Source organism: Zonotrichia albicollis, chromosome Z (assembly GCF_047830755.1).
Source record: "Zonotrichia albicollis isolate bZonAlb1 chromosome Z, bZonAlb1.hap1, whole genome shotgun sequence".
NCBI classification, from domain to species: domain Eukaryota; kingdom Metazoa; phylum Chordata; class Aves; order Passeriformes; family Passerellidae; genus Zonotrichia; species Zonotrichia albicollis.
This window is the reverse complement of record NC_133860.1, coordinates 37,444,201-37,468,581: the sequence shown is the minus strand read 5'-3', so window position 1 is coordinate 37,468,581 and position 24,381 is coordinate 37,444,201. Positions and strand designations below refer to the sequence as shown.

Genomic DNA, 24,381 nt, shown 5'->3' with positions numbered 1-24,381 from the left:
GCTTCGGTCACCATCCACAAAGAAATGATAATAAATGAAAAGAATGTAACAAGGTCTCTGACTGACAGATGTTGTATCTGTCAGATAGATTTTACTCTTACCTCTTGCTTTGCCAGCTCATGGCTTTGTCTGGGAGAGCACTGGGACTGGGTATAGGGAGGCTGGTGGGCAACTTTCAACATCAGATAATCAATTAATTGTTCTCTAGATGGATGTCTTGCGACTGATGATTGAGGAGGGAGATGATGGACTTGGCTGTAGTTTGCTGGAAGCCTCTGAGGCTGGCACATTTGTCCATTTGTTAAAGGCATCTGAAAAAAAAATTATCAAGGTCATACGTTTTATAAGCAGCAATCCTCAATTCTTGCTTCATTAATTCAATTCTTCTCATATGTGACTGCTCTTAATTTTCAGCAACATTATTAAAACTACTCTTCTGGATCATGTACAATTACATCCATTTTGTTTATAGCTATCAGCTCTGACCTACTGAACAATTTGAAAAAACAAAATCTTTATTTGAGTGCTAATTTATCAGCACAAAATATACAGCCTTTGCTTTTAGCACTTGTTTTTTCACTGAGTTTCCCCAAATATTATTTTCCAGCAGTGCAATTGATGGTATTGACACTTGATTCATGCCATTATAGTCTGTGCTTTTCTTGCAAAAAATTCAGAGATTTTGTAACAATTTCCAACAGATCATAGAAAACTAAAAACTCCCACTCCCTATCCCAGGCGTGGCAGACTACATGCTCACCAAGTATATTATGGTGATCACTTCACAAGAAAACTCCTTGAGCAAGTTCCCATCCAAGCTCAAGATCTTAATATCAAAATTGTAGTATTTCCAAAAAATGTTACTCTTTTCTTAATGGATATGTAACTGATTGATAGGAATAATGATGACAAGCAGCAGTGAGGTACACAGCTGTCAAGACATAAAGAACATTCCAATCATGTCACCAGGAATGATGCTGGAGCTGGCAATGTTTCCTCACTGAAGCTGTGTTGAGATGCGCTGCCTTTTTACCCCCTTTCCATTACATCTCATGCTGTTATCCACCTTAATTAGTCACTGATTCATCTGTATAATTCCAAAATTGCTATACACTTGAGTAACAGATTGGCCTCCCACCCGTATCATATTAGTTATGGGATACAAGGATGTTAAAATACTCACTCAGTGTTACAAGTAACAAGTGTGCAAATTTCAACCTGTAACCATGCTATGTGAATGGACACATATCAGAATCTGCTCTGTTGAGTTTATGTCAGACTGATTCTGAGAAATGATAATGTGTGTCTATAATACATTTTCAGATTATTTACAGATCATATATATTTAATATACATGCCTTTTCTGAAAACTTGAAGTATAACAGGAAAACTTTTTTGTTGCCAGAGGTAGAGTTTATATAGGTAAAATGTATCCACAGCTGTGCAAGTTCCCAATACCCACTGTCTGTAGAAATGCAACTGAAATTACTGAAGGTGTAAGAGTAAAATCAGCTTCTGCTGATTAATTTACAAAAATCCATTTAGTTTCATGGTAGTAAGACCCACTTCCAGACATGGTGCTTAGAGATGAATACAAAGTGTTTCCTACTAATTCTGGTTTATCATCACAATTTCATCACAACACATTTCAAGTTTGTTCTTTAGAAGGTTTAATCAGCTTCGTATTACTTTTCAGAAATCATCTGTTATATTTCAATTTTCACTTGCAAGTACTTGTTTGGCTGCGGATTTCTTTTTCCAAATTACCTACTGAAGAAAAGTAAGAACCATCTTCCTTCATAGAGTCAACCATTTCATTGAGGATGCTGTTTCATTTTTGTCACTTTTGAAGCTTGTGTATTACATTTTAAAGAAGCCCTAGTTCCAACTGCTATCCCAATGTAAGTTTCTACTGCTAATAAAATATACAGACTTAAGAATAAAAGCAAATAATGTCCTATCCATGTTGTCATGCAGACAGCTACCTGCACAGCTGTTTTTTTGATGCTGTCTGGAGGAACATCTTTGAGACTAAGCGTGGCAGATGAGTAATTCTGCTGTCCCGAAATGAATACTTCATCCTGGCATTGGTCTCCTGGAGCAGAAGCCTGGGGATGCTTTAAACAGAATGAAGTGGTAAAGACAAATGTCTTTATATAATAAAAACTAAAAATTCTCAATAGAAACTCAGGATAAAATATTTTAAGGGCTTTATCTTTCTTTATCTTTTTTTATTAACTAGGACATTATCTGTGCAGAAAATCTCACTAACCAAGACATACACCCAATAGAATACTGATGGACATTTAAAAATCCCACAGCTGCAGAGGTGTCTTTTATCAGCAGTAAATTAATTAACAAATCCCAGGGATTAACTAGTCAAAGATTCAAGGAAGTCTCCTGATGACTTTATCCAGCTCACTAGGGATGCCATACACACTACTCAGAGTGCTCATTTAAAAGCTCATTTCCTCATATTTTCTGACTACAAATTTTCTTGAATGCCTACAGTATCTTACAGTACAGTTTATATCATCAGAATTTCTTTTGGGGGAGGAAGAATAATAGTCAGATTTTGTTCAAACCTTATCAGGCTAGGTTAAATTCAGAATGGTAATCTTTTGATCACAAATGTACAATGAAATCAGACAGTTCTACACATATTCAACCATCTACAAAGCCAGTTAGACTACTCAACTTCATGACATTAAACTGAAAAGCCCTGCAATAAGTTTATAGCATATGAAGCAAAGGTAAAATATTTCATGCCTAAAAAATAATTTCAGCATATAAATTATATTATTTTAATAAAGCATTGTGCATATGTAAAAGGATAACTGTATCAATTTAAGGACCCCCTTACAGTTTATTCTTTCCCCCGCTATATATTGCAATAGCCTCCTGTAGGTACTCACTCGAACAATGTGCACACCAGAACCTCTTCCGTCTGCAACACTCAAGGCAACACTACCCTGGCTGCCATGCAGATCCCTAGAGCTGCCATAGTGAAAGCTGCTAACTGCAGCATAATTGGAATTAAAGGACCGAGACAGCATGCTCTGAATAAAGAGGGGACAGATTTAACACAGAGATTAGTGCAGCATGCATAAACCACAAGACATGTTATACATGTAATACAAACAATATTCCATTGTCATGCAAGATAAAACCATGCAAGAACAGTACCACTGTGACGTATAAACACAACTCAGTGACCCTATTTACCTTTATTTACTGTAAATCAGCATGCAACCAGTTCACATGCAGAATTACATGTAAATAAAGTAATTGAAATATTCACGTGTCTGAAAAAACAACAAAGGTGCTTATCAAAATTTTCACTTTTTCATTATATTTGCAACATAATGAGTATGTTATAGGAAGATAAGCTGGCAGTCAAGTAAAATACCTGTGGAAATCTATCTAATTATTTTGTCTACTATTTTGTCTTATCCCCCCACACCACTACTAGTAAAGTACAAATAAAAATTTACACAGAGATTTGACTGACTGAATTTTCTTGCTATAACCACACTGATAATATCCAGTGCATTACAGTAATACTTCATTCAAGAACGTAAACAAGCCTCAATTAAAGGAAGAGGCATGAACGAAACTGAGACTACCCCTGTGCTACTGTAGGCAATCAAAGAGGTAACGTGACCGCAAGGACAGATGCGACAGTGGCTTTGGTTTGAGCTTCATTTGCTTACAAACCTGACCCCTGCAGTATTAGCAAGGATAACAAAATGAAAGCAAGAGACATTACCATCTTGCCACCATGGTCTTTTGTAGCTGTAATAACAAAACAAAATAAAAAGACAGTGCAAAGGAAGAAATAGAAAACCTTCCACGGGCTACCTGATAAATAAAACAAAGCTATCTTGAACATGTGACAATCCCATGAAAAAAATACTATCGTAGAAAAAAGATACACCACAAAGCATTAATAGCCAGCAAATTCAAAGCTGCTTTGTGTAATGCTTTTAATTTTTCTGAGTTAAAGAAAGGAATTTTCAAAATAGTTATAATTTACTAAGATACTGTAACAATTCCTACATGAATAAACACATTTTGGCATTTGCCTGTTGACTACGTATACTAATATGATTCTGAAAATAGTCACTAGTCTTTAGGCAAACATCTGGTCTTTTGTCCTAGCTTCATCTTGTGAAACTAAAACTAGTTTAATAATCAAAGCCGTATGCTTCTACATAGTCATATTCCCCAGATGATGCTCTGGTAGCACAGTCATTGCAAACTCCCTTGAAAAACAGTATTTACTGACAATACTGGTTTTATCTTGGCCGGAGTTCTTGGATAACCTCTGTCTCAGTGACATAGTAAGCATTCTTCATGTTTCTCTTTTACGCCTTCCCTGTTCTCTAGCCAATGGATTTTTCAAACTTCCAAACAAAGCTGCAGATGTTTTCCTTTTCTTGGGAGAGGAAGACTGTTCTTAGCATTTAAATTTACATTCACTAAACATTAAATCTGAGCTTACTACTCCTCTAAGCTTTAGGCTAAACACCCAGGCAAAAATGCCAAAACCAATTTTCCTCAGCTTCTTAGTGCCTCAAACCATCTTTTTACTACTCTTTTCATAACAGTGTCTGTAATTAACAAGGTGATCTTCTTGCCCCACCACTACAGGCAATTCCTTGAAGTATCCTTACAGAAAGCTCTCAAGAGGCTTCTATATCTCTCCATCCTCTGTAAGTGGCAAAAAGACTGATACAAATAGAAGGAATGCATGGTGGGACTAAAAAATTCTCTCTTCAAAGTGTCTCTAGCAGACTATCGTACTCTAAAGTCCCCTAGATCCACTGGGTTCACTCTCAGACAGAGCCAAACAGATGGCAAATAAATAGCAACGATCTATGTGACAAAAGAGATATGTAACAATGCAAATTTGGATTCAAAATCTAAGATAGATGTGCAACAGAGAGGGAGAACTTTCCTAAAATTTACAGAGGTACAAACTTGTACATCAGAAACTGAGATTTCAGTTAAGTGACTTTCAAGGTGACTACATAATCTGAGAAATATGAACTTTCAAGGGTTTATAATATTTTTTTCTTGAAAGAGACTTCTTCCACAAGTACATGAAATGATTGTGCAGTTGATGTAGGGAAGAGTTGAGAACACTGCAAACACCATTACTCTCCTGTTCTACGTGAGCACAGCACCTCAACACTTAAGTAAGAAGAAACTCAGAAGCTGTACTAACAGTACAAAACAAATACTATTTAAAATGGTCACGTAAGAAAGTTTAAGTTTTACACAATAAGAGATTCCTAGGGACAAAACAAGAGTATTTGTCCTCCACCTATTTCTAGCTGGGAAGAGAGAAATTGATGCATTTGGAGTGTGAACAGCATTCCTGTTAATTTTGTTTCTCAATGTGAGAATGATGAAGGTGTACATTTCTGAGAAAAATTCCTGAAGACTGCTGCACCAGAGAACACACCTTCTGAAATCTAAATATCAAATGTCATTAACCACCCTGATTTTCACTACGAATTATTAAAAATTGAATATGGAATAAATACATGATCTAAACTTCACACTAAGTATGACTGTTAATTCTAAGTACCAGCTCCATTAGTCCTGGTTTGCTACCATGTCATAAGGCATAATGGCCTGCAAAATAATAATTCAAATATTTGAGGCCTGAGAAGAATTACTTCAGTTACTCTGAAGTGATACATACTAAGAAATATACATGTCATCTTTCAGTATATTTTTACTGTACATTTAATTATATATATTAGATATATATAATTTAATATATTTAAATTACATTTATATTTATATTTAATTTAATATATTTTTACTAGAAATCAGTTATTTAGCCATCAATAGTCCATACTGGGAACTACAATACATCAAGAAAAAATGGCTATGTACAAAGTAATAATCAGTGCGTTCATCATAATAATTCCAAATTGTAGTCAAATTGGCCTCCAATGGAATCAGCTTAGATGCAGGGAAGTAGCTAGTAGCATAATTCTGAGGTTTACTTGTGTTTTTTTAGATGATACATACTGGAATATGTTCTGTCTTTTGCAGCTTACAAAAGAATTAACATTTCAGACTCCAAAAGGGTGTGATTTGGGAATTGAAATGCCTTAATACATTTACTTAGGTGCAAGAAAATAAGTAGTGGAATTTATTTAGGAGAATTTATAGGAGAATAATATTGTAATTTTTATAGGAGAATAATATTGTAATTATTAGGAGAATAATATTGTAATGTTAAGACTGTTTGGAGTCTGAAATGGCAAGCCATGAAATTTGGGCATAGAAAAGGAACTAATAATTTCAATATCTGCAGGGAACAAGACTCTACATTGTACTTATCTTGAAAGAGCCTAAACTGGTAACTTAACTGCTAAGCCTAAGTATTAGTCTTTTTTATTTATTGATTTATTTAACATTACCTAGAATCAGCTGCAGGGTAAAGGTGGACATAAGTAACCCCTTGAGACAATATTAAGTGTCTAAAAATCCCTTCAGTTTTCATTCCCACTATCCACATAACAGACTCTTCGTATTGAAGAGTTACATATGGAAAAACTGCATATAATTTAAATTCCACTGACAGAAAATGTTTGCAGATTGAGAACTTTTACTGTTTACATAACAAATGCACAGGAATTTTATTCCTTTTAAAGCATGTTGGTTTGACTTCTGAACTCCACAAATATATTATAATATTATATGGTTCAGATGTCCATTCAAAAAAGAAAAAAATAACAAATATAACTAAAATCAAAATGTAAAACTAACAAGTACTAAAGAGATAATACTTCTGGTAATATATCAGGATATGAAACTATGGAAAAATATTCTTCAGGTTGCAATCTTGTGAACACTTAAGTGTTTTATTTTATGTATGCACAGAACGACTGAAGTCACTGTCCTTGACACACTGAAGCAAGTTTAACTAGGGAGAAGATCTGAGTTAATGTAAATTAAAATATTTTTGCATGTTAAGTATGTGGCATAGAAAAATGTGTTGAAGAAAAGGTTTCAAACTTTAATTAAAACTGCAATTCCATATCAGTACTGAAACTATTAGACATTTTTCTTTTAATAAGGCACTGTAGACTGACAACTCTAAGAAAAAAAAAGTAGGTATTAAACTACTATCCCTCCTCGGAATGCATTTTAGACAATCTGTATATTAGATAAGTAGTAGATAAAGTAGATAAAAAACAGAGGATTTAATTTCAGATTAAATTAGAATTGAAAGCAAACACACATCTAATGAACTCCCATGTGTTTTGCAACAGAAAAAGGAAAATATACATATGCAAGGAAAGGACAATCAGACTCAGTAACTAATTTTGTATGCTCAGCAAAGTCATGTAACACATATTAGCAGGTAACTGTTGCAGATACTTCTTACTGCAATTTATGGATAAGAAATTTCTCCATCATAAATGTGTGACCCTAGTCTTTTTACACAGGTGGAATTTTAGTTTCAATTCCTAATTAAAAGCCAACAGGAGTACTATAAGAGTCTAGTGTAGCATACTAAGTAGTAAAATGGGTATGTCACACTCAAAAAGGAAAATATGCTGAAAAATATTACTGTTTCTAAAACTCTGCACTAAGTTTATGAAGTCGGAGGTAAGGCCAAATTGACCGCATGCTTTCCAACATCTTACGTATGCAACCACTAGAGAGCAGTTTCACATTTAAATAAGCTCCTGTCTCCCCCAATAAAATATGCTTTGCATCAGTTAAGCAAATTGTTTCTTCTAATATATGCAGAATTTCTATTTACAAATGGTCTCATGAACTATTTTCACCTTCATTCACTCTGATAATTTTAGTTATTCTCTACATTTCACAGGAACACACAATATTCTGAGTTTGAAGGGACCCATCATGATCATCAAGTCCAACTCCTAAATGAATGGCCCAGACCATGACTCTTACAGCTTATTAAAGGTATTACAAATGCTAGCTATTTGGCTGGAACCCGTTGTTAATAATTTTTGCTAGACTTAAAACTAGTTTGTATCTTTGCTTAAGCAAATTAAACTCCTAAAAGTTTTTCCCACAAATTTCAGGTAAAAAGAGCTAATAAATAAGGAACTAGTTTCTCCAATTTGTCCAATAAGCAGACACTGTTGGATAAATTTAAGTGGGTTCACTCCTCCCTCTCTTTTCAGATACTAAATGTTATAAAAACACAATTAACAAGTCTTTCAGGAGCTTAGGAAAAGAAAAGAAAACAACCAAACAAAACAACAACCAACAAAACCAACCCCCACAAGCCCACCAACCACACCCTCCTTTCTAATAAGCATTTCTATCTGTAAGGACACAAACCATAAACATGATTAAAATCAATGACAGTAGAGTCACAGCAAAAGTAATACTATTAATCTATACTGGTCAAGAAAAGAGGTATGAAATATTCATCACAATGTCTAATTTTGTATTTGTAATTTTTTTTGTGTTGCATCTTATGTTTTACAAAAAGTGCCATTTTAAATCCATGAAAGCTTTGTCAAAGTAGTTTCCAATAAAAGTTCCTTAAACAAGCCCTGTAACTGAGCTTGTTCCTTAGATGAGTTAAAACTGGATTGTTAATTACTGGATTTTTTTTTTTTTTCAGACTTCAAAACATTTCAGAAATCTGCTTTATAGATAAAGCACCCTCACCACTTGGCTAATTTTTAATTACAAATAGAAATACCAAAGCTGCTATTTAAAAAGAACTAAGAAATATTCAGTTGATTGCTAGAATCTCCACATTATCATATCTGCCAGCTGCCATACAGGATCATATCTATATTTTCCACAATTCAGATTTTTCTTTTTAAGTTGGTTATATCCTAAAGAATATATAGTAGACAATTCAATATAAACATTTACTTTAAACCCATAAAAAAGTCTCAGATTGTTAAGACTGCTTTAAAAAACTTCAAGGCCAAAACAAAAGAACATAAAAAACAGACTTAAAAGTTCTGTTAAATTAAATGCACAGCTAAAATATTAATAGCAGTTATTCCACATCAGTCTAGTAGAAAAAATTAAAGTTTACATATAAAGCACAATGAAAAGTATTGTCAGATATGATGGGAATCAAGTCAGGCAGTCAATGCCATTTAAGTAAAGGTGACTACACTGCTGCAGACCCAAACAGATATCACTGCTGCATATTAATCATATTAAACGCTCTTCCTAACATGCCAATGAACAAGCTATAAACAACTGCAGTAGCAGGGCACTGAAGCTCTGCTTCCCTTTGTACTCAAAGATTGCTGGTATTTTTGTTTCTCTTGTCACTTCATGTAAGATTTGATACATCCATCCAGGAGAATGGAAAATAAGGGAATGCACATTTTGTTAGAGTTGGAACATGGTGAGATTAGTGACCCTCTTGTGGGACAAGGGGTCCTCACATGACAGCACAGTACTACCCTAAGACACTCCCTGTTGTGGGTGACCAGCTGGATCAGAAGAATACGTACAGATTTTGTGCAGGTGTCTATAAAAAATGAAACCCATCCCCTTCTGTCACCAGAATTTATCCAATTTGAAACAAAAAATCCAACCAAAAAAACCCCAAAACGCAAAAAGCAAACTCTTCCCCCCAAACACTGGGATTTCTGAAGAAAAATCATAGTTAAAAGTATTTTTTCCAACCATCTCCAATTAAATTTCTCTAGCCATCACAGATATTCAAGTAGTTACCATAATAACCACAAAGCAAACTATGTTCTCAGAAAAGAAACTAAAAAACAAAATCCATCTAACTGGCACAATCAAAATGCCATTTGGATACTTAATTCCCTTCCAAAGAAACATGATCTGGCTAAATGACATTCAAGCCATTTTTAGTGATGATATTTTCAACTGGGTTAGCAGGACAGATTACACTCTTCCAGGCTCTACTCAAATTCTTTGAAGATACATAATTGTTCAGCTCTACTTATCAGCTCAAATTCTTGATGGCATTTACAGTACATAAAGAATCCTGTTCATCATCTCTACTTATATCAAAACCTACTGTGATTTTTCTGAAATGAACAAGATTTTTAAGTGTTCTCATCTCACAGCAAGTAATAAATATTCATTCAACAATCTGTCAGATACCCAACTTCAAAAGATAACTGGCTTGGAGGCAAATACATGATAATTATGGCTTTTGAATTCCTCAGCAACTAAAGCTGCAGACCTATACTTCTAAATAGATTTTACTGATTTTCTTTTTCCATGTTCTTAAAGAGAAGAAATAGGGTGGAAAAAAAGGTGGAACAAAAAGATCAAGAAATGTAAGGGAATATTTTAGTAAATTGTGAATACAAAGCTACAACAAAATTTACCTTAATTACCTTTTTTGAGCTGGCCTTGCAGTCCAGCAGGTCTGTATGACATTATTTAATGTATTCAAAAGTAGTCTGGCTAAGCTAGCAAGTATGATGTCAAAAAAAACAGCAATTTTATTTCTTTGGGGAAAAAGATCTTTTTTTCCTTTGGGGGAAAAGTTCATTTAGTTCAGTCTACCATCTGAGTGTGTTTCTCATATATTCATAACAAACACATTTATCTTTTTTAAAGCAGGATCAAAATTAGATTTTCATTAGTAATTAAAAGCTGTTCAAAACAGAGTGTTTACCTTATTCCACATCTAGGTAACAGAAAAGTAGAAAAAAAAAATAGAATGATTGTTTTTACCTTTTCTAGCTTTTTAGCCTCAATATGTCGCAGCACCTGTTCCCTCCAGTCATGAGGGACTTTAGTTTTTCCTGCAGGGTCTAATAGGGAGTGCTCGGAGTTAACCCTTGGGTTTGATCTCTTGGAGGGGCTAGTCCGCGAGTAGTTGAAGTCACTGACTGACATAGTTCTTTCTGGGATCTCGCTGACCGAGGGCCGCGCGCTCTGCGGCCGGGCCGCGCTGGGACCATCGATGCTGTATGTCCGGGCAGAGAGAGGCCTCTGCTGTCCCGACATCACCGCTGCAGCTCTGCCCATCGAATGCAAATCTCTGTATGTTAGGTAGTCCCCTTCAGGAACCTGGGCTCGTCTTGAAGGTCCACTATCCCCAATATTTATGGAAGCTGTAGAAGATACACTGCTCTGCCTCTGAAGCGTGTGCCTGGTTGCTCCTGGGAGCAGTCTGTCACCGGGAGGAACAGCCCACAGATCTGCGTGTCTCCCAGCCATCCGCTGGTGAGTGTTGTACACAGCGCTGGCCCGGACATTGTTATGATTGGAAAAATTCATGTTGCCAGAATGCTTTACATAACTGGGAGTTTCTGTACTGTCAGACCTAAGAAGACGTGAAGGAGGTAAAGTGCCCTGTTCTACTTGGGTGTTTTGTTTCTGGGGCCATAAGGCATCTTTTGCTGCTGCACTGCTGCTGTACTGAATATTATACTGGGGAGCACAGAGCATCTGTGCACCGCCTGTCACTGATCCCCTCACTACATTAGCACCTTCAGGATTGTGATTTGAGTCAAACTTGAACACCGTTTTTGTAGAAGATACTAAATCAGATGATGATGATGACCCAGGAAAAACCTGTAAAGGCTGATCATAGAGAAGAGTAGCAGATTTACTTCGGACTATGTTTTTTCCATCTGCAGTATCTGATCCTGATTTTACTGCTGAGTTTGGTTGTTGAGATCCATTCTCATTTACAGTATCATAGATTTTCAGCCCACCACTGTCCATACTTGTGATGCTGTGAGATTTCATCACAGGACCGCTTCTCTGTGGGGACAAATCTTCAGTGCTTCTAGAAACAGATAGCTCAGCAGAATCCCCATCAACTGTAGTGCTTTTTGCTAGTTTTTCTTTACTAGGAGAATGTACTGTTTCCTCAGCAAGTCCGTTTACTTTAGTTACACGGTATTTATTTCCATTTTCCAAGTGCTCACTTTCTTCTTTTGCATTGTTATTCAAAAAGCCCATTACTGAAACCATTTTCTGTGTTTCTAACTTTTCTACTGGAACTGGCACTGCCTCTTCACTAACAAGTTTATTTATATTCATGTTTATTTGGTCTAATTTCTGTGACTCCTCCATAGGAGTACTTAGATCAACACCTTTTCCTAGGAGGCCTAATCTTTCTTCAATGCTCAATTCATATTCAGACAAATTTGTAACCTTCTCTTGCACATTTAGTTTTTCTTCAACTGTGATACTCAATTCTCCTCCATTTTGCAAGAGATTATTCAAATTTTCATCTTCCTGCCTGGAAGAAAAAAAGATGGTTCTTAAAGAAATTCTCCTAAGAATGAATGTATTTCTTTAAGTATCATTTTAGAAAAAAATTACTATTAATATGTAACCATGCTGTGCATACAAAACAGGACAAAGAAACAGATTTATGATATGCTATCCTCTATTGAAGAAATGTGTTATATAAAGAGCTCATTTGGACAATGTTTTTACGTCCCATGGTTTCAGAAGTTTGTTTAAACTCAACAAGAATAATTAAAAACAGTTCAAAAGTGTCAAGAAGTACAAAGTGATAATAACTTACTTTTTTATGAATTTCTTTTAGTTTCCATTTTGGACAATTTTCCTGTTTGTATTAGCAGTTTTTATGAAAAATGGCACTTTTAAACTAAAACTCCTAGAAGAGTAACAGCCTGTAATTCCAATCTTTATAAGTTTTTAAGAACCTTTAATGGTCATGCTAGCAATCAGATTGATTTTCAAAAGTAAGCAAATAACACAGAGCTTTTAAAATGGGATACTGATGTATTTTGTAGGGATAAAAACCTTAAAAAGATAAAATTATTATACCCTATTATTAAGAGAAATGAGAACCCTGTATTGTATACTAAAGCTAGTCTCTGAAAGTTTTTCCTTTTAATTTTTCAGAACTTTATTAACCTTAAGAGAATATTATTAACCCTATTATAAAACATTGAAATTTTAAATATTTAATTAATGATAAATGAATGAATTAAAAGAAGGAACACCATATAAAATAATAAGTAACATTTTTCTAATGTTTCTTCTTATTGGTCTACAGTGTCTTACAAACCTGATTTTGGACAGAACAGCACCATGTGTTTCTTTGTCAGGAGAACAGAGAGAAATATCTTGGCTACTGTCAGTATTTAAGGAAACAGAATCTGACATTCGAGAAGGAGAGGAACAGTTGCTGTTATTCTGATTACTATTGTGGGTAGCTTCATCTGATAAGGAATCAGTATCTTTTGAATCATCTGAAATAAAAATTTGTCAATTTAATTAGACACACAGATCTTATTAATAGCCATTTCATATGTGTATGTATAGTATTTAGAAACTGTCTGTTGTTCTTCAGTAATCCTTACTACCAGAAACTAAAATGTAAGCTAACACCCTTGCAAAATTCATTTAAACTTACAAAATACTATTGGAAATAGTTCCTATATTTTAAAATATTTTGCCTAATGTAAACAGCCCTTATCTGCTAATTACAACTAAATTTTTGCTTCATTCCCATTTCCCTTGTCATACACAAGTTCTATATTACTGAATACTTCCTTAAAATATCTGTCAAATCATACTTCTGTTACTATAAGGACTTCAGAATTGCCCATTATATGAGTTTGTGGGCCTCTAAGAAAACGAAGCACACTGCTTCACGTGCAGTATTTTGAAAGGGTATGCTGTTCCTGGTTTTGAATAGTCTATCATTATTAAAGCTATTAACTAAATCAAGTACTCTGGAACTATCTAGATCACTGGATAAGCTCTGTATAGCTTTCTAGTAAAGTAAAAAATCAGCAATGGAAAATGCTCTCCTGCAGATTTTGAATTCGATGCATCCCCATGCTTTGCAGATCCCTTAGGACAACATTTTCAGAGTAATTTACCCCTGTGCACATTGATTCTTGCATAGTGTATGCATACTTACATACTACATCCGTATAAAAATAATTTCTCTGGGGGAATTCAAGGCAGCCGTGATTCTGACATGAGTGTAGAAACAAATACATTTAAATTTTTGCTTCAAGCCAGTTACAGATGCCAAACGCATACATTTTGTGGAACTAATGTCTGTCTTCAGAGACAAGAAAGAAGTTTTGACCTAGTACTTTAGTCAGACAAAAAAGTCCAAGGACAGCATTGGTAAACATCCACCTTTTCATCTGTATGTGGTCCTCAGCAGACTTCCCGCTTCCACCATGGGGTTCTCCTCACCAAATCTCACCTTTTTACATCTAATGTCCAGAAAAGCTTTTTGTCCTGGAAGTACTGGACTTGTATATCATATGAAGCAAAATATTATTCGCTATCCTCTTTCTATATCATGTGTTCCCTGAATCCTAGGCCATTTCTTAGTCTTAAGGAAATTATTACTCAGAAGAAATTTATATTTCAGAGAATATAAAATTTAGTTAATAAAAAAACAGATTCAGAATTTTGATGCTAGAGGAGCAAAGAAAAATAAAATAGTAAAATAACCCTGGAGAAAGAGTTTTCACAAGAAAGGATTATTCTTAAACCTTAGGAAGAGAGCACAGCTTCTGTAGAGAAATTTTAAAAAGTGATATGCTGCCTATAGCAGCAGTTATAGCAGCTGCCTATCACAGCAAGAATTCAGAAAATCTGGGTGAAGGGGGAGTTACAGACAATTTCTAAAATAAATACCACTCTCTGCAATCCTTTTCTTAAGCACATCAAGAGTGTGTTCAAGCTCCAAATGCCCCAAAACATATGCCACTTCTCTTCCTGTCTGATTTAAACTGACAAAAATCAAGAAAACTAAGATATTAACACAAATTTCTCTAGCATGGACTCCAGTATATGCAGTATTTTCCCCACTTTCATTGCTTAACTAGGAAAATCTTTCTTTTAAAACTTATAAAACATACTTTTACTTAATTTAATTTGAAAAACTAGTCACTTTGAGTCAAGAAATTATCGAAATCACAAAACACTTCCAATGCTTTTTATGGTATCTTACCTTTTTTGCTGTTGCTTAGGGCTACCACTTTTGGTTGGTTTATGGAGGTTTCTATCAGTGGTGGTCTCATTTCTGCCATTTTCATCTCTTCATCAGAGGAGATTTCTTCTGACTCCTGCTAAAAGGAAAACAGCTTTATCCTGTCCATTTTGAAGAGGAGTTCAAATGTAAGTAAATGCTGTGTAAACTATCGCCCACTAAACAATAAAGGGGTAAAAAGATAAATGAGCCACATAACATAGGCAAAGCAAAACAAGTTTGTAGTGAATCTGCAGTGCAAGTCAAATGAATTATCTTTAAGAAGCATCACTTGCAGACTTGCATTGTCACTGCTGAACTCTGTGGGATGACACTCAGGTAACTTTAACTTCAAAAACTTATTGGAGCAAGCAGATGAAGCCTTCATTCTACCACTGGAGAGAGCATCCAGTGGAGTCCAAGTCACAGAGTGATCGCTGAAGCAGCACGCAGCACCGTGTGACCAGCTGGATACTGGCTTTGAAGAAAACAGCTCAAACTGAAACAGCTATAAAGTAGCCATGACCAAGACAATCCTAGGAATGGAGAGGTATGCTGTGAGAAAAAACTGAAGGAGCTTGGCCTGCCTAGTCTATCTAACAGAAACAGAGTAAAGGTGGCTTGCTAGGGGTAAATTCCAAAAGGAGGAGAAGTCATTTAACTTCAAGAGCAATGGCAGAGAAAAAGCAATACTGAATACATTTAAGCTAGTAATCACTAGTTCTGAAGCAAAAGATGGAAGTCAATGCATTTATGACAGAGATTAATAGACAAAGCTGCTGCAAGAGCAGCCATGCAACTGATTCTGTTCCTACTGTAGCCCTCTTTCTGAAGATAAATATTCATTTGTCTTCAAAACTCAATTGTTTTCAGTAATATTTTGACGACACAAATCCCCACCAAACCTTTCCTCAAAGCAGAAATTTTTTTCTAGTAAACATTTTCCTGCTACAAAATCCATGTTGCAAATTGCAAACAAAGCCTGCCAATATTCACTTTTTCTTATTGTTTTGAAACATTTAACACATGGAACCTATTGGAGCACCACCTTCCCATGATACCAATTACCTGGCCAGTTGTTAGGTCTGCAGGAAGGACATACTTGACTGAGACGTAACAAACAAGCTATGACAGTCCTAATTAAAAATAAAAAGTAAGAATCCATCTGCTTTTCTCTACAATCCAAACAACCAACCTGTTCACTTCATCTACCACATGCCCTTCGTCTTGGATGTGACATATAAGTGTAATCGATGCTGAAATGAAAAGCTTACATACAGGCAAAGTTTAGCTATCTGGATTCTGCAACATCGTTACCAGTAGGAAATAAAGGAAATACACTGAAACAAGGATGTCACTGTACCTGACTTGTGTACTTACTACAGCTACAAAGAATAAATGTCATTATCATTAGACTATCATGATCTTCCAAAATCACATTTTTAAATTAAAAAAGTCAATACCAGTATTTTCAAAAAGAATGCAGAAGCAGGAACATACTAGTGGGGAAGTAGCCAGTGACAGCCAAAACTGCTTGTCACTCAAGTCTTTTCACTGTACAATATAGGCACATTCCACAGCTTACACAAAACAGGCAAAAAAAATGCACTGCTGCAATTATGAAAAAAGTATTTTACAGGCTGTAACTGGGAACCAATTGAATGTCAGCTTCCATTTGACAGCTTTCAATTTGTCATAAACCTCAAGCTTTCTAAATAAATAAATACATGGTGTTTGACAGAGAGATGCACAGTTCAGAAGTTTAAAGTCCTTCACTGGAAGAGGTAAGTATATTCCAGGTAATATTCCCGACAGCTTACTAGTAAATACAGAGGAATAAATATTTTTTAAATCACTTTTCACTTGAAATGCTTTTGTATAATCACTTGGATACAGAAACATTTTATTGCTACTACTGATCTGATAGTTTCTCATTTCAGCAACAAGTAAAAGTGATTATTTAATGAAGTAATGACAGTCAAACACCTGGAGAATTCCACAGAAGTATGTGTCTTTTCACAGTGTATATCAATCTTTAACTGAGTTCACATCATTTTTCTTTAAATGCCTGCATCTTTTATTATGAACTTTATTATCTGTTTCAACTCTTACTTAACAAAATCTGAAGCGAAAACTGTATTGTATTGAAAACCATCTGAATTTACAACTGTTATGGAGGGCAATTTTCTTCTATTGTCAACAGAAATTTTCATCTCCCAGAAGAACAAATTTAATACAACACCAGCGCAATTTCTGACTGCTATAATGCTCATTGCACTGCCATACCTCAAGCATGTCCTCATGGTTGACAGTTGTTTTCGTGTTCTGCAAGGTTTTAACAAGTGCAGTCATCTGTGATTTTGCAGTGCTGTGCTCAGCTTCTGGTTCACTAGGCTTCTGCACAGAGCTTCCTGCTGAATATTGCTTTCTCTCATCGGCTTTGTTCTTTATTGAACCAGTTTCTGAGGTCTACAAAATGAAGAGTATTAGCAGAGAAAGCATCCTGAAATGTTTTTAACAACATATAGATCCAGCATTATATATTCTGCATGGAATGGAAACATGGAATGGAAAAATCTGAGCTCTGAAATTATAAAGCACAGAATGCACCATGTACGAAATGCTAAGAAAACTAGATAACTAAGCTACAGTCTCTACCCTATGTCAATCAGTCTGACTTTCATCCTTACTGGTGTCAATATGTACCATTATATTTCCAATCATATGAAAAAAAATCAAACAGGCCAGTACCTGCAATGATTCTATGTGAGCACCAAAAATTATTCCTATCTTCTATCACACTGCATCAAGCTCATAGAGACTTGGGACACTTTTGCCAGTCTGCTATTACTGCTTGTTACCACACAAAGCTTTCAGTCAAGAGGAGTAAAAACCTTTGAGATGATCCAAATTTCATTGTGAAGACTGGCAGATAAAAGAGGATCAGAGGATGACAAAGATGCCATCCTCCAGGAGCCAAAGAAGGCAGCTCCTTAACACATCCACAGTTTGTATGTGCCTGAGAATTAGGTCACTTTTCTTGTTCCTAGTGCAGGAGGAAGACTGCTACTGCAAACCAGACATTTGTTACAGACCTCCTTAGGTGGGGAAGAGGTAAACTGGTTCTGTAATCTAACAATTTTTCTTGCTAAAGACTCAGAGGGGAGGGAAAAGAGAATTAAAAGGAATCAATGACACGTTAGTCTTTGGAATTTCTTGCAAAACCAGAAGATAATGTTATCTCTAACCTTTACCCCCACATCTTTTACAGAAACTGTCTGGACTTCTCGTTTTGACTCCTTGGCATTATCTTCAGTTGATTCTTCATCCTTTAGTCTATGCACAATTGTCTGGACTGTTTTGACCATATTCTTCAGTTCATCAGGATATGGAGTTGGGTATCTCTTCAGATTGCCCTCCTGTGTAACAAAAGGCAATAAGGTTCTACACTTATTTAAATGTCAGAACTAAAACGTAAGCTTTAAAACAAATAATTAATTAGGCCACACCACTGAATACTCTAGGATGTCCACCTTGATACTCAAATCTGCTGGCAGTGAGGCAGACATAAGCTTATACAACCAGGCAAGATTACAAATCACTTTCACTCCTTTTCCCCCAACATGTCCAATGACTCCAAGCAAGGATTAAGCCAAGTGTAATTCACTCAAAATAAAATCAGGATTTATCATACTTTCCCTGCTTGTTATCCATTAGTGAGGTAGCATCCTAGGTAGGCCCTACACTGCCAAGTTTAAGCCTGAGCTCTTCCCTTGTGCCCTACTGAAAATGACTTGGCCAAATAACGCCCAAACTAAAAGGAAACACAACAAAAATATCCAAACCATAGTGTTTCATCCTGCTAGATACTCTAAACTGATGACTTGATTTATTCAGCAGAGTGAAACCCGTTACCAAAGTAGGGAAAAGGCTGAGATTAAGGGTGAAAGTAAGAAGGAAGGAAGCACCATGTAGGCAAAAATAAATTCAATACCAACCCGAGGTGGTGCCTCTCTCTCATCTTTGTCTTCATCACATTCAAATGCCACCTGAGCACGCTGCTTCCTCTGTTCTTCCCACAGAGATGGATTGAAACTTTCATTATCAGATATGAACATAACTGGGAAAAAAACCCAAAGAACCTTGTGTAAGAATGGGTTACACTACGTAAAACAAAATATACACTTTTTCCTTCTCTTGAGTGGGACTGATGTGCTTTTGTATTCGTTCTTTTTAAAAGATGAAAGACTAAAAATATCATTAATTGAAGATTAGATGCAATGCCACTGCTTTATGAATTTGGCTGTACTTTTATATTAGAAGAATCTCTATCTTGAAAAAGAAAATCATATGCTCAGTTGTACAATAGTCCTAACATTCACATTCAGAAATTTTCACCAGATCTCTGCTGAATGGTTTTATTCTATACATAAATATGAAATAATGTATTTGTGTGTGTGTATATAAATAAAGATGAATTATACTTGCATAGATTTATATAGCCTATTATTAGTGCTTATCATCATTAAGCACAGGTAAGAACATTCATCTGATTAAATTTAATGCAAATTTAAAAATGAAAACTAAGAATGACTTAGTGAGAAAAACCTGCATTCTTACTAATCCTAAAGCAACGTAAGCATCTAAAACTGGAGGTTAAGTTAATCTGCATGATTTTGCAGCACTTATGCAGTTGACGGGGGCTTTAGATACAAGTATTTCTTGCTTAATTTTACAAGAGATTAAAAATATCTTGCAGGTACCCAATGTCTCTTATTTTAGCATGTCTTGGTGTTACATCAGCCAGGTTCTACTTTTAGCTTGACAAATAGTCTAATAAATTTGCCACTACCACCCAGAAAGTGTATATCCTTCGCCAGCAATATGAAGACTGTTCATATTAACCACTTCTATATCTGACATAGAAAAATATTTAATTTTAGGGCTTAGTAAGTGCAATGAAATATTTGTTACTCTGCATTTAACAGGTGAACTTAAAATTTTAACAGATCTGAAGATATTACAATAAACTTCACTATCATTATGAGTTCCTGACCAAAAGCCAGGAACCTGACCTTTTATAAAACCAGTTCAAACTACATGTGAACAATATGCTTTTTCTGGACTGATTTTTTTTTTTAATTTCAAAATATACCAGAGAATATTATGTACTTTTCAAAAAATACATAATTGGTAATGAAGGAAATAGTTTGCTAAAATAGTCAGTTTGAAGCTGATGCTTGCTTAAGAGAATTTCACCCCAAACCATTAGGCTCTTTTGGAAGGAATGAGGGTGTCATGCTGGGAGTGGCAACCACCACAGAACATGCTCCTATCAGTCCATTTCTCACCTTACTCACTGAAATAGTTTCATCTAAAATTTACCAGCATCTAAATCTCATTAAGTTAGTGTTCTCATTCATCAGACACAACTTATCCTCTCCTGCAAGCATACTCTAAACTTTAAGCATTTAGGTATTTAAGCATTATTTAGTGAAAATCATAATTAGCGGGAAGCCTTCCCATTATTATTTTCAACAGTGACCACTGTGACAGGTAATTTCAGAAATTCCTTACCCTCCTCAGTCCTTGGTTGCTGAGGGAACATGTAATTAGTAAGTACTGTTTTCTGTGTGTCAGGGTCAGCTTCTTTTTGAAGAGGGATAAGTGGTTTAGACTAGAAAGTAAATGAAAGAAGGCTATGTTATGAGAATATATATATATATATAGAGAGAGAGAGAGAGAGTGAGTAAATATGACCTACATATCACAGAGCATGCCTGTGCCATGACTTTGAAGACTACTTTCCCTTGAATTAAACCATTTCTCCTCTGAGTAATTTTCATAAAATGACAAAATTAATATGTCTGTACTTAATTGATGACAGTCTTTTTGACTGAGGACAAACTCAGCAACAGCTTTTGTGAAAAGAAATCACTAGATAGTAGAAAAGTAACTCGGTTTCTTTTTAGTACTTACTACTATCCCAAAGCACACTGATCAGAAATGCATGGATATATTTAGCTATTTAAAACTGCAGACAATCATATAAAGAGAAAAACTCAGCATCCTTGTTTTTTCATTTTGAGACTAGATTGAACATCCTCCACCCCTTATAGGGAAAGGCAGAAGATTCTTGAAATTACTGTTTTACTAAAAGTGTACATCTGAGGCTACTAGATTTCTGACAGCCCTGCACACTTTAATGCCCTTCAGAAAATCAGCATAATATCAAGGAATTTAATAAAAAGGAAAAATACAAGCATAGGAGTTATTGCTTAACAGCTTCAAACAGTTCAAAGGTGTGGCAAAAACGTAACTGAAAACCAGGCATGCTGAGTTTCCCCGCTGGTATAGCTGTGAAAACAACAGCGGGCTACATGTTCAAGTTCAAGCCTATCAAGCACTAAACTCACCTGAGTAAAATAGCCTGAACAAACAAAAACAGCAACAAAACCCCAAAAAACTACAAAACTCACCAAAAACAAAACAACACCCCCCCAAAAAGAACAACCAAAACCAAACAAAGAAAAAGCAAAACAGAAAAACAAAACCCCCAAACAAACAGACAAAACAAACAAACAAAACCTAAAAAAACCCCAACCAAACCCACAGAAAACACAACAAAACCAAAAAACTTCCCAATATATGTTAAACTGCATTTCCTCACAGCACAGAATTTCTCCAGGATTATGAGCCTCCAGAGACAGGTAAGCTCAGTATTGGTTACTTAAGGAGAACTGACATAGTAATGTCCAGAAAGTATTAATTTGCACAATACTAAGTCTCTTTATTTAACAGATGGCTCTGTTCTTGTCAACCCCATTAGGAATCAAGTCCACAATCATTTATTTTCAATATTAAAAAATCTCACCTGATTGTCTGATAGCCACATAGCAGTGAGTTGTTGCAGTTTTGTAAAAGTAAATGGTAAATTCTTCAGTCTGTAAATTACAAGAATTTATATAAATACATTTAGCCATACTGTTAAGACTTTACACAATCCTGCATTAGTCTGTAAAATATTTTAAAAGGATATTTTCATATGAAGTTCCCTTAATAAATAGTGAGAGCTGAAAGGCTACAACATGTAATTTAAATTCAATTTAAAAAAAAAACAACCAAACAAGAAAAACTTGTCTGCCCAGTATAGCAAGTAGCTTAAAATAAAGAAGTGACATTGTGACCTGAATTTAACTCAACTGGGAACTGGGTGAGTTGAATACAAAGACAATTAAGGTTAATTAATAAATCTGAATCCTCACCATTTTATCTGTCAATATACATGCCAATTACGGGAAAATGTACTACACCTGAAAATCGTTTTTTTTCTAAAATATACAGGTATGGGGAATACGCTGTCATGGATAATGGGTGCTCTGGCACTAAGGGATAAATCAAGCTACAGACAGAGTACAGAGAAGCCGGATTGACAGAATAGGAGTTCTCTCTCCTATTCTCTCTCTCTGCTAGTTCTCTCTCCCAGTACTTCAATTCTATAAACTAGTAATTCCCCAAAGATAAACATTTTGTCTATTTTTAATGACCATCTCTAATAAAAGGCAACTTTTTCCCCCTTGCACAGAACACCAAGGTCTTTTACACTATCCTATGATACTGTTGGGCACTCCATATGCAATTCAATATGTTAATTTTAACTAAGAATCAAAAAGTTTTATGGAAATAACCAAAATAATTCCCTAGAAAAACAGATGGTAACAATCACAAATGTAGTGAAGCTGCACTTCAATGCACCTGCCAGGTCATTAAAAAAAGACAGCTTAATATAATGAAGCTGCAATATCCAGAATATGACAATAATACGTTAAATACATCTCAGTCACCTTCTGAGCTATGTGTGAGATAAAGACAGATAGCCATAATGTACTTACAACAATCCCTCTACATTATTGTTGCATTTTATACAACTTCTACTTGATTAAAAGCATTCACAAACCTATTGTCACTCAGATTGATGACTTTTAATTTCTGCATATCACCCATTTCTTCAGGGAGAAATTCAAGCTTATTAGAATGCAGAAACAACACTGTTACATGCTTCCAGTTTCCAATCTAAAAAAAAAACCACACAAAGAATTCATCTTCACAACATAAATATGAAGGTTTTAAAAACAATTAGTACTGAGGCTATTTTGCCTTGAAAGTTTATTCTTACATATTAAACCTTTTACTTTCAATTCACATCAACAAATTCCTACTCGTTGCTTAAAAAAAAAATCAAATTTCATTACTTATCAACTTGTATATTTGTATGCATCCTCCTTTAAAAACATATACTAAGAAAATCCTCTCAAAAAATACTAACTTGTTATTCACAAGTTGTAAAGACTATATAAACACATTAAAATACTCATTTTACAGACTTGGAATTAAATACATACCTCTGATGGCAGCTGAGTTAAAAAGTTATGATCTGCAGCAAATGTTCTTATATTTGAGAGCTGCCCAACAGATGAAGGCAATGTTTCAATTTCATTGAAACTACAGTCCAGTTCTTCCACTGATATTAACCTGCAAAAAAATTATTTCCTCCATACAGATTAATTAATCAAACATTAATTGAATACTTGCAGTTTTAATGAAGTTAACATTACTATTAATTATTAATCACAAATGTAGTTCAAAATAAACCCTAAGGAATTAAAATCCAAGAAGAATTCTTTACTGATGGCCTAAAATGTGTCTTAGGGTGGGTGTTTTTTCCTCTTACTTGATTGCAGGTTTTTTGATTCTGTTTTGAGCTTGCTTAATTTTTTAAAATCTCCTTTACACTGTCCTCACAAAGAAAAAAAGTGAGGCCAGCAATATTGAATGCTTGTGTACTACATTACAACATGCCAGTGTAAGGCATTAAAAACATTCAGAATGAGATAGATCACAGTCAAATTAGAGCTGAATGCAGCTTCTGAACAAGCAAAGAATTTCAAGAGTTACAGACCATGAACCTAAGAATCTGGCAGTGAAGAAGTACTTTGTAAACTCTGACAATAAAAGATAAGCTATAATAATTAAAACATATGAAATTAAATTGGAAATCGTTGTACATTTGTACAGTGCATAACTGTGAGCGAATTATTTTTGCTATTATTTGCAAGTTTTAAATTAAATTGCTGAACACCAAAATATATGTTAAAAAAACTTGCTGATAGACAGCTGAAAGTTCTCCATATATATATAAAAAAGATAAATACATGTTCATATTTACTTTTTACAAGATTTTTGAGATTCGGCAATCATTTGCAATATTTACCACAGCCATGTTACTGTCAAAAAAATACAGTTTTAGAAAGCTGACTGACTCTATAAGTATCTTGTTTTCTGTCACATTCAATTTTTGTTTTATAGATCGGTGGTTGCATTAAGTGAGGAATATATGTTCTTTGGTATTAAATGATAGGAACCTA

The 24,381-nt window shown here is 34.9% G+C and overlaps 1 protein-coding gene across 7 annotated transcripts in view; it reads right to left on the bottom strand.

Moving 5' to 3' along the window:
• ERBIN (erbb2 interacting protein) overlaps positions 1 to 24,381 on the bottom strand; it is a 124,573-nt gene that overhangs the window by 11,531 nt on the left and 88,661 nt on the right. For 6 of the 7 annotated variants that reach the window (XM_074532951.1, XM_026796921.2, XM_026796922.2 and 3 more), the window contains 13 exons: positions 23,359 to 23,488; positions 22,914 to 23,029; positions 21,831 to 21,900; positions 20,534 to 20,633; positions 18,955 to 19,076; positions 18,205 to 18,375; positions 17,243 to 17,425; positions 14,939 to 15,053; positions 13,025 to 13,208; positions 10,702 to 12,223; positions 2,916 to 3,059; positions 1,986 to 2,117; positions 102 to 311 (listed from right to left, as the gene is read on the bottom strand). In XM_074532951.1, the coding sequence (XP_074389052.1) occupies positions 102 to 311; positions 1,986 to 2,117; positions 2,916 to 3,059; positions 10,702 to 12,223; positions 13,025 to 13,208; positions 14,939 to 15,053; positions 17,243 to 17,425; positions 18,205 to 18,375; positions 18,955 to 19,076; positions 20,534 to 20,633; positions 21,831 to 21,900; positions 22,914 to 23,029; positions 23,359 to 23,488 (3,199 nt within the window). The remainder of the gene's footprint in view (positions 1 to 101; positions 312 to 1,985; positions 2,118 to 2,915; positions 3,060 to 10,701; positions 12,224 to 13,024; positions 13,209 to 14,938; positions 15,054 to 17,242; positions 17,426 to 18,204; positions 18,376 to 18,954; positions 19,077 to 20,533; positions 20,634 to 21,830; positions 21,901 to 22,913; positions 23,030 to 23,358; positions 23,489 to 24,381) is intronic. The other variant, XM_074532952.1, reaches the window with a different exon arrangement.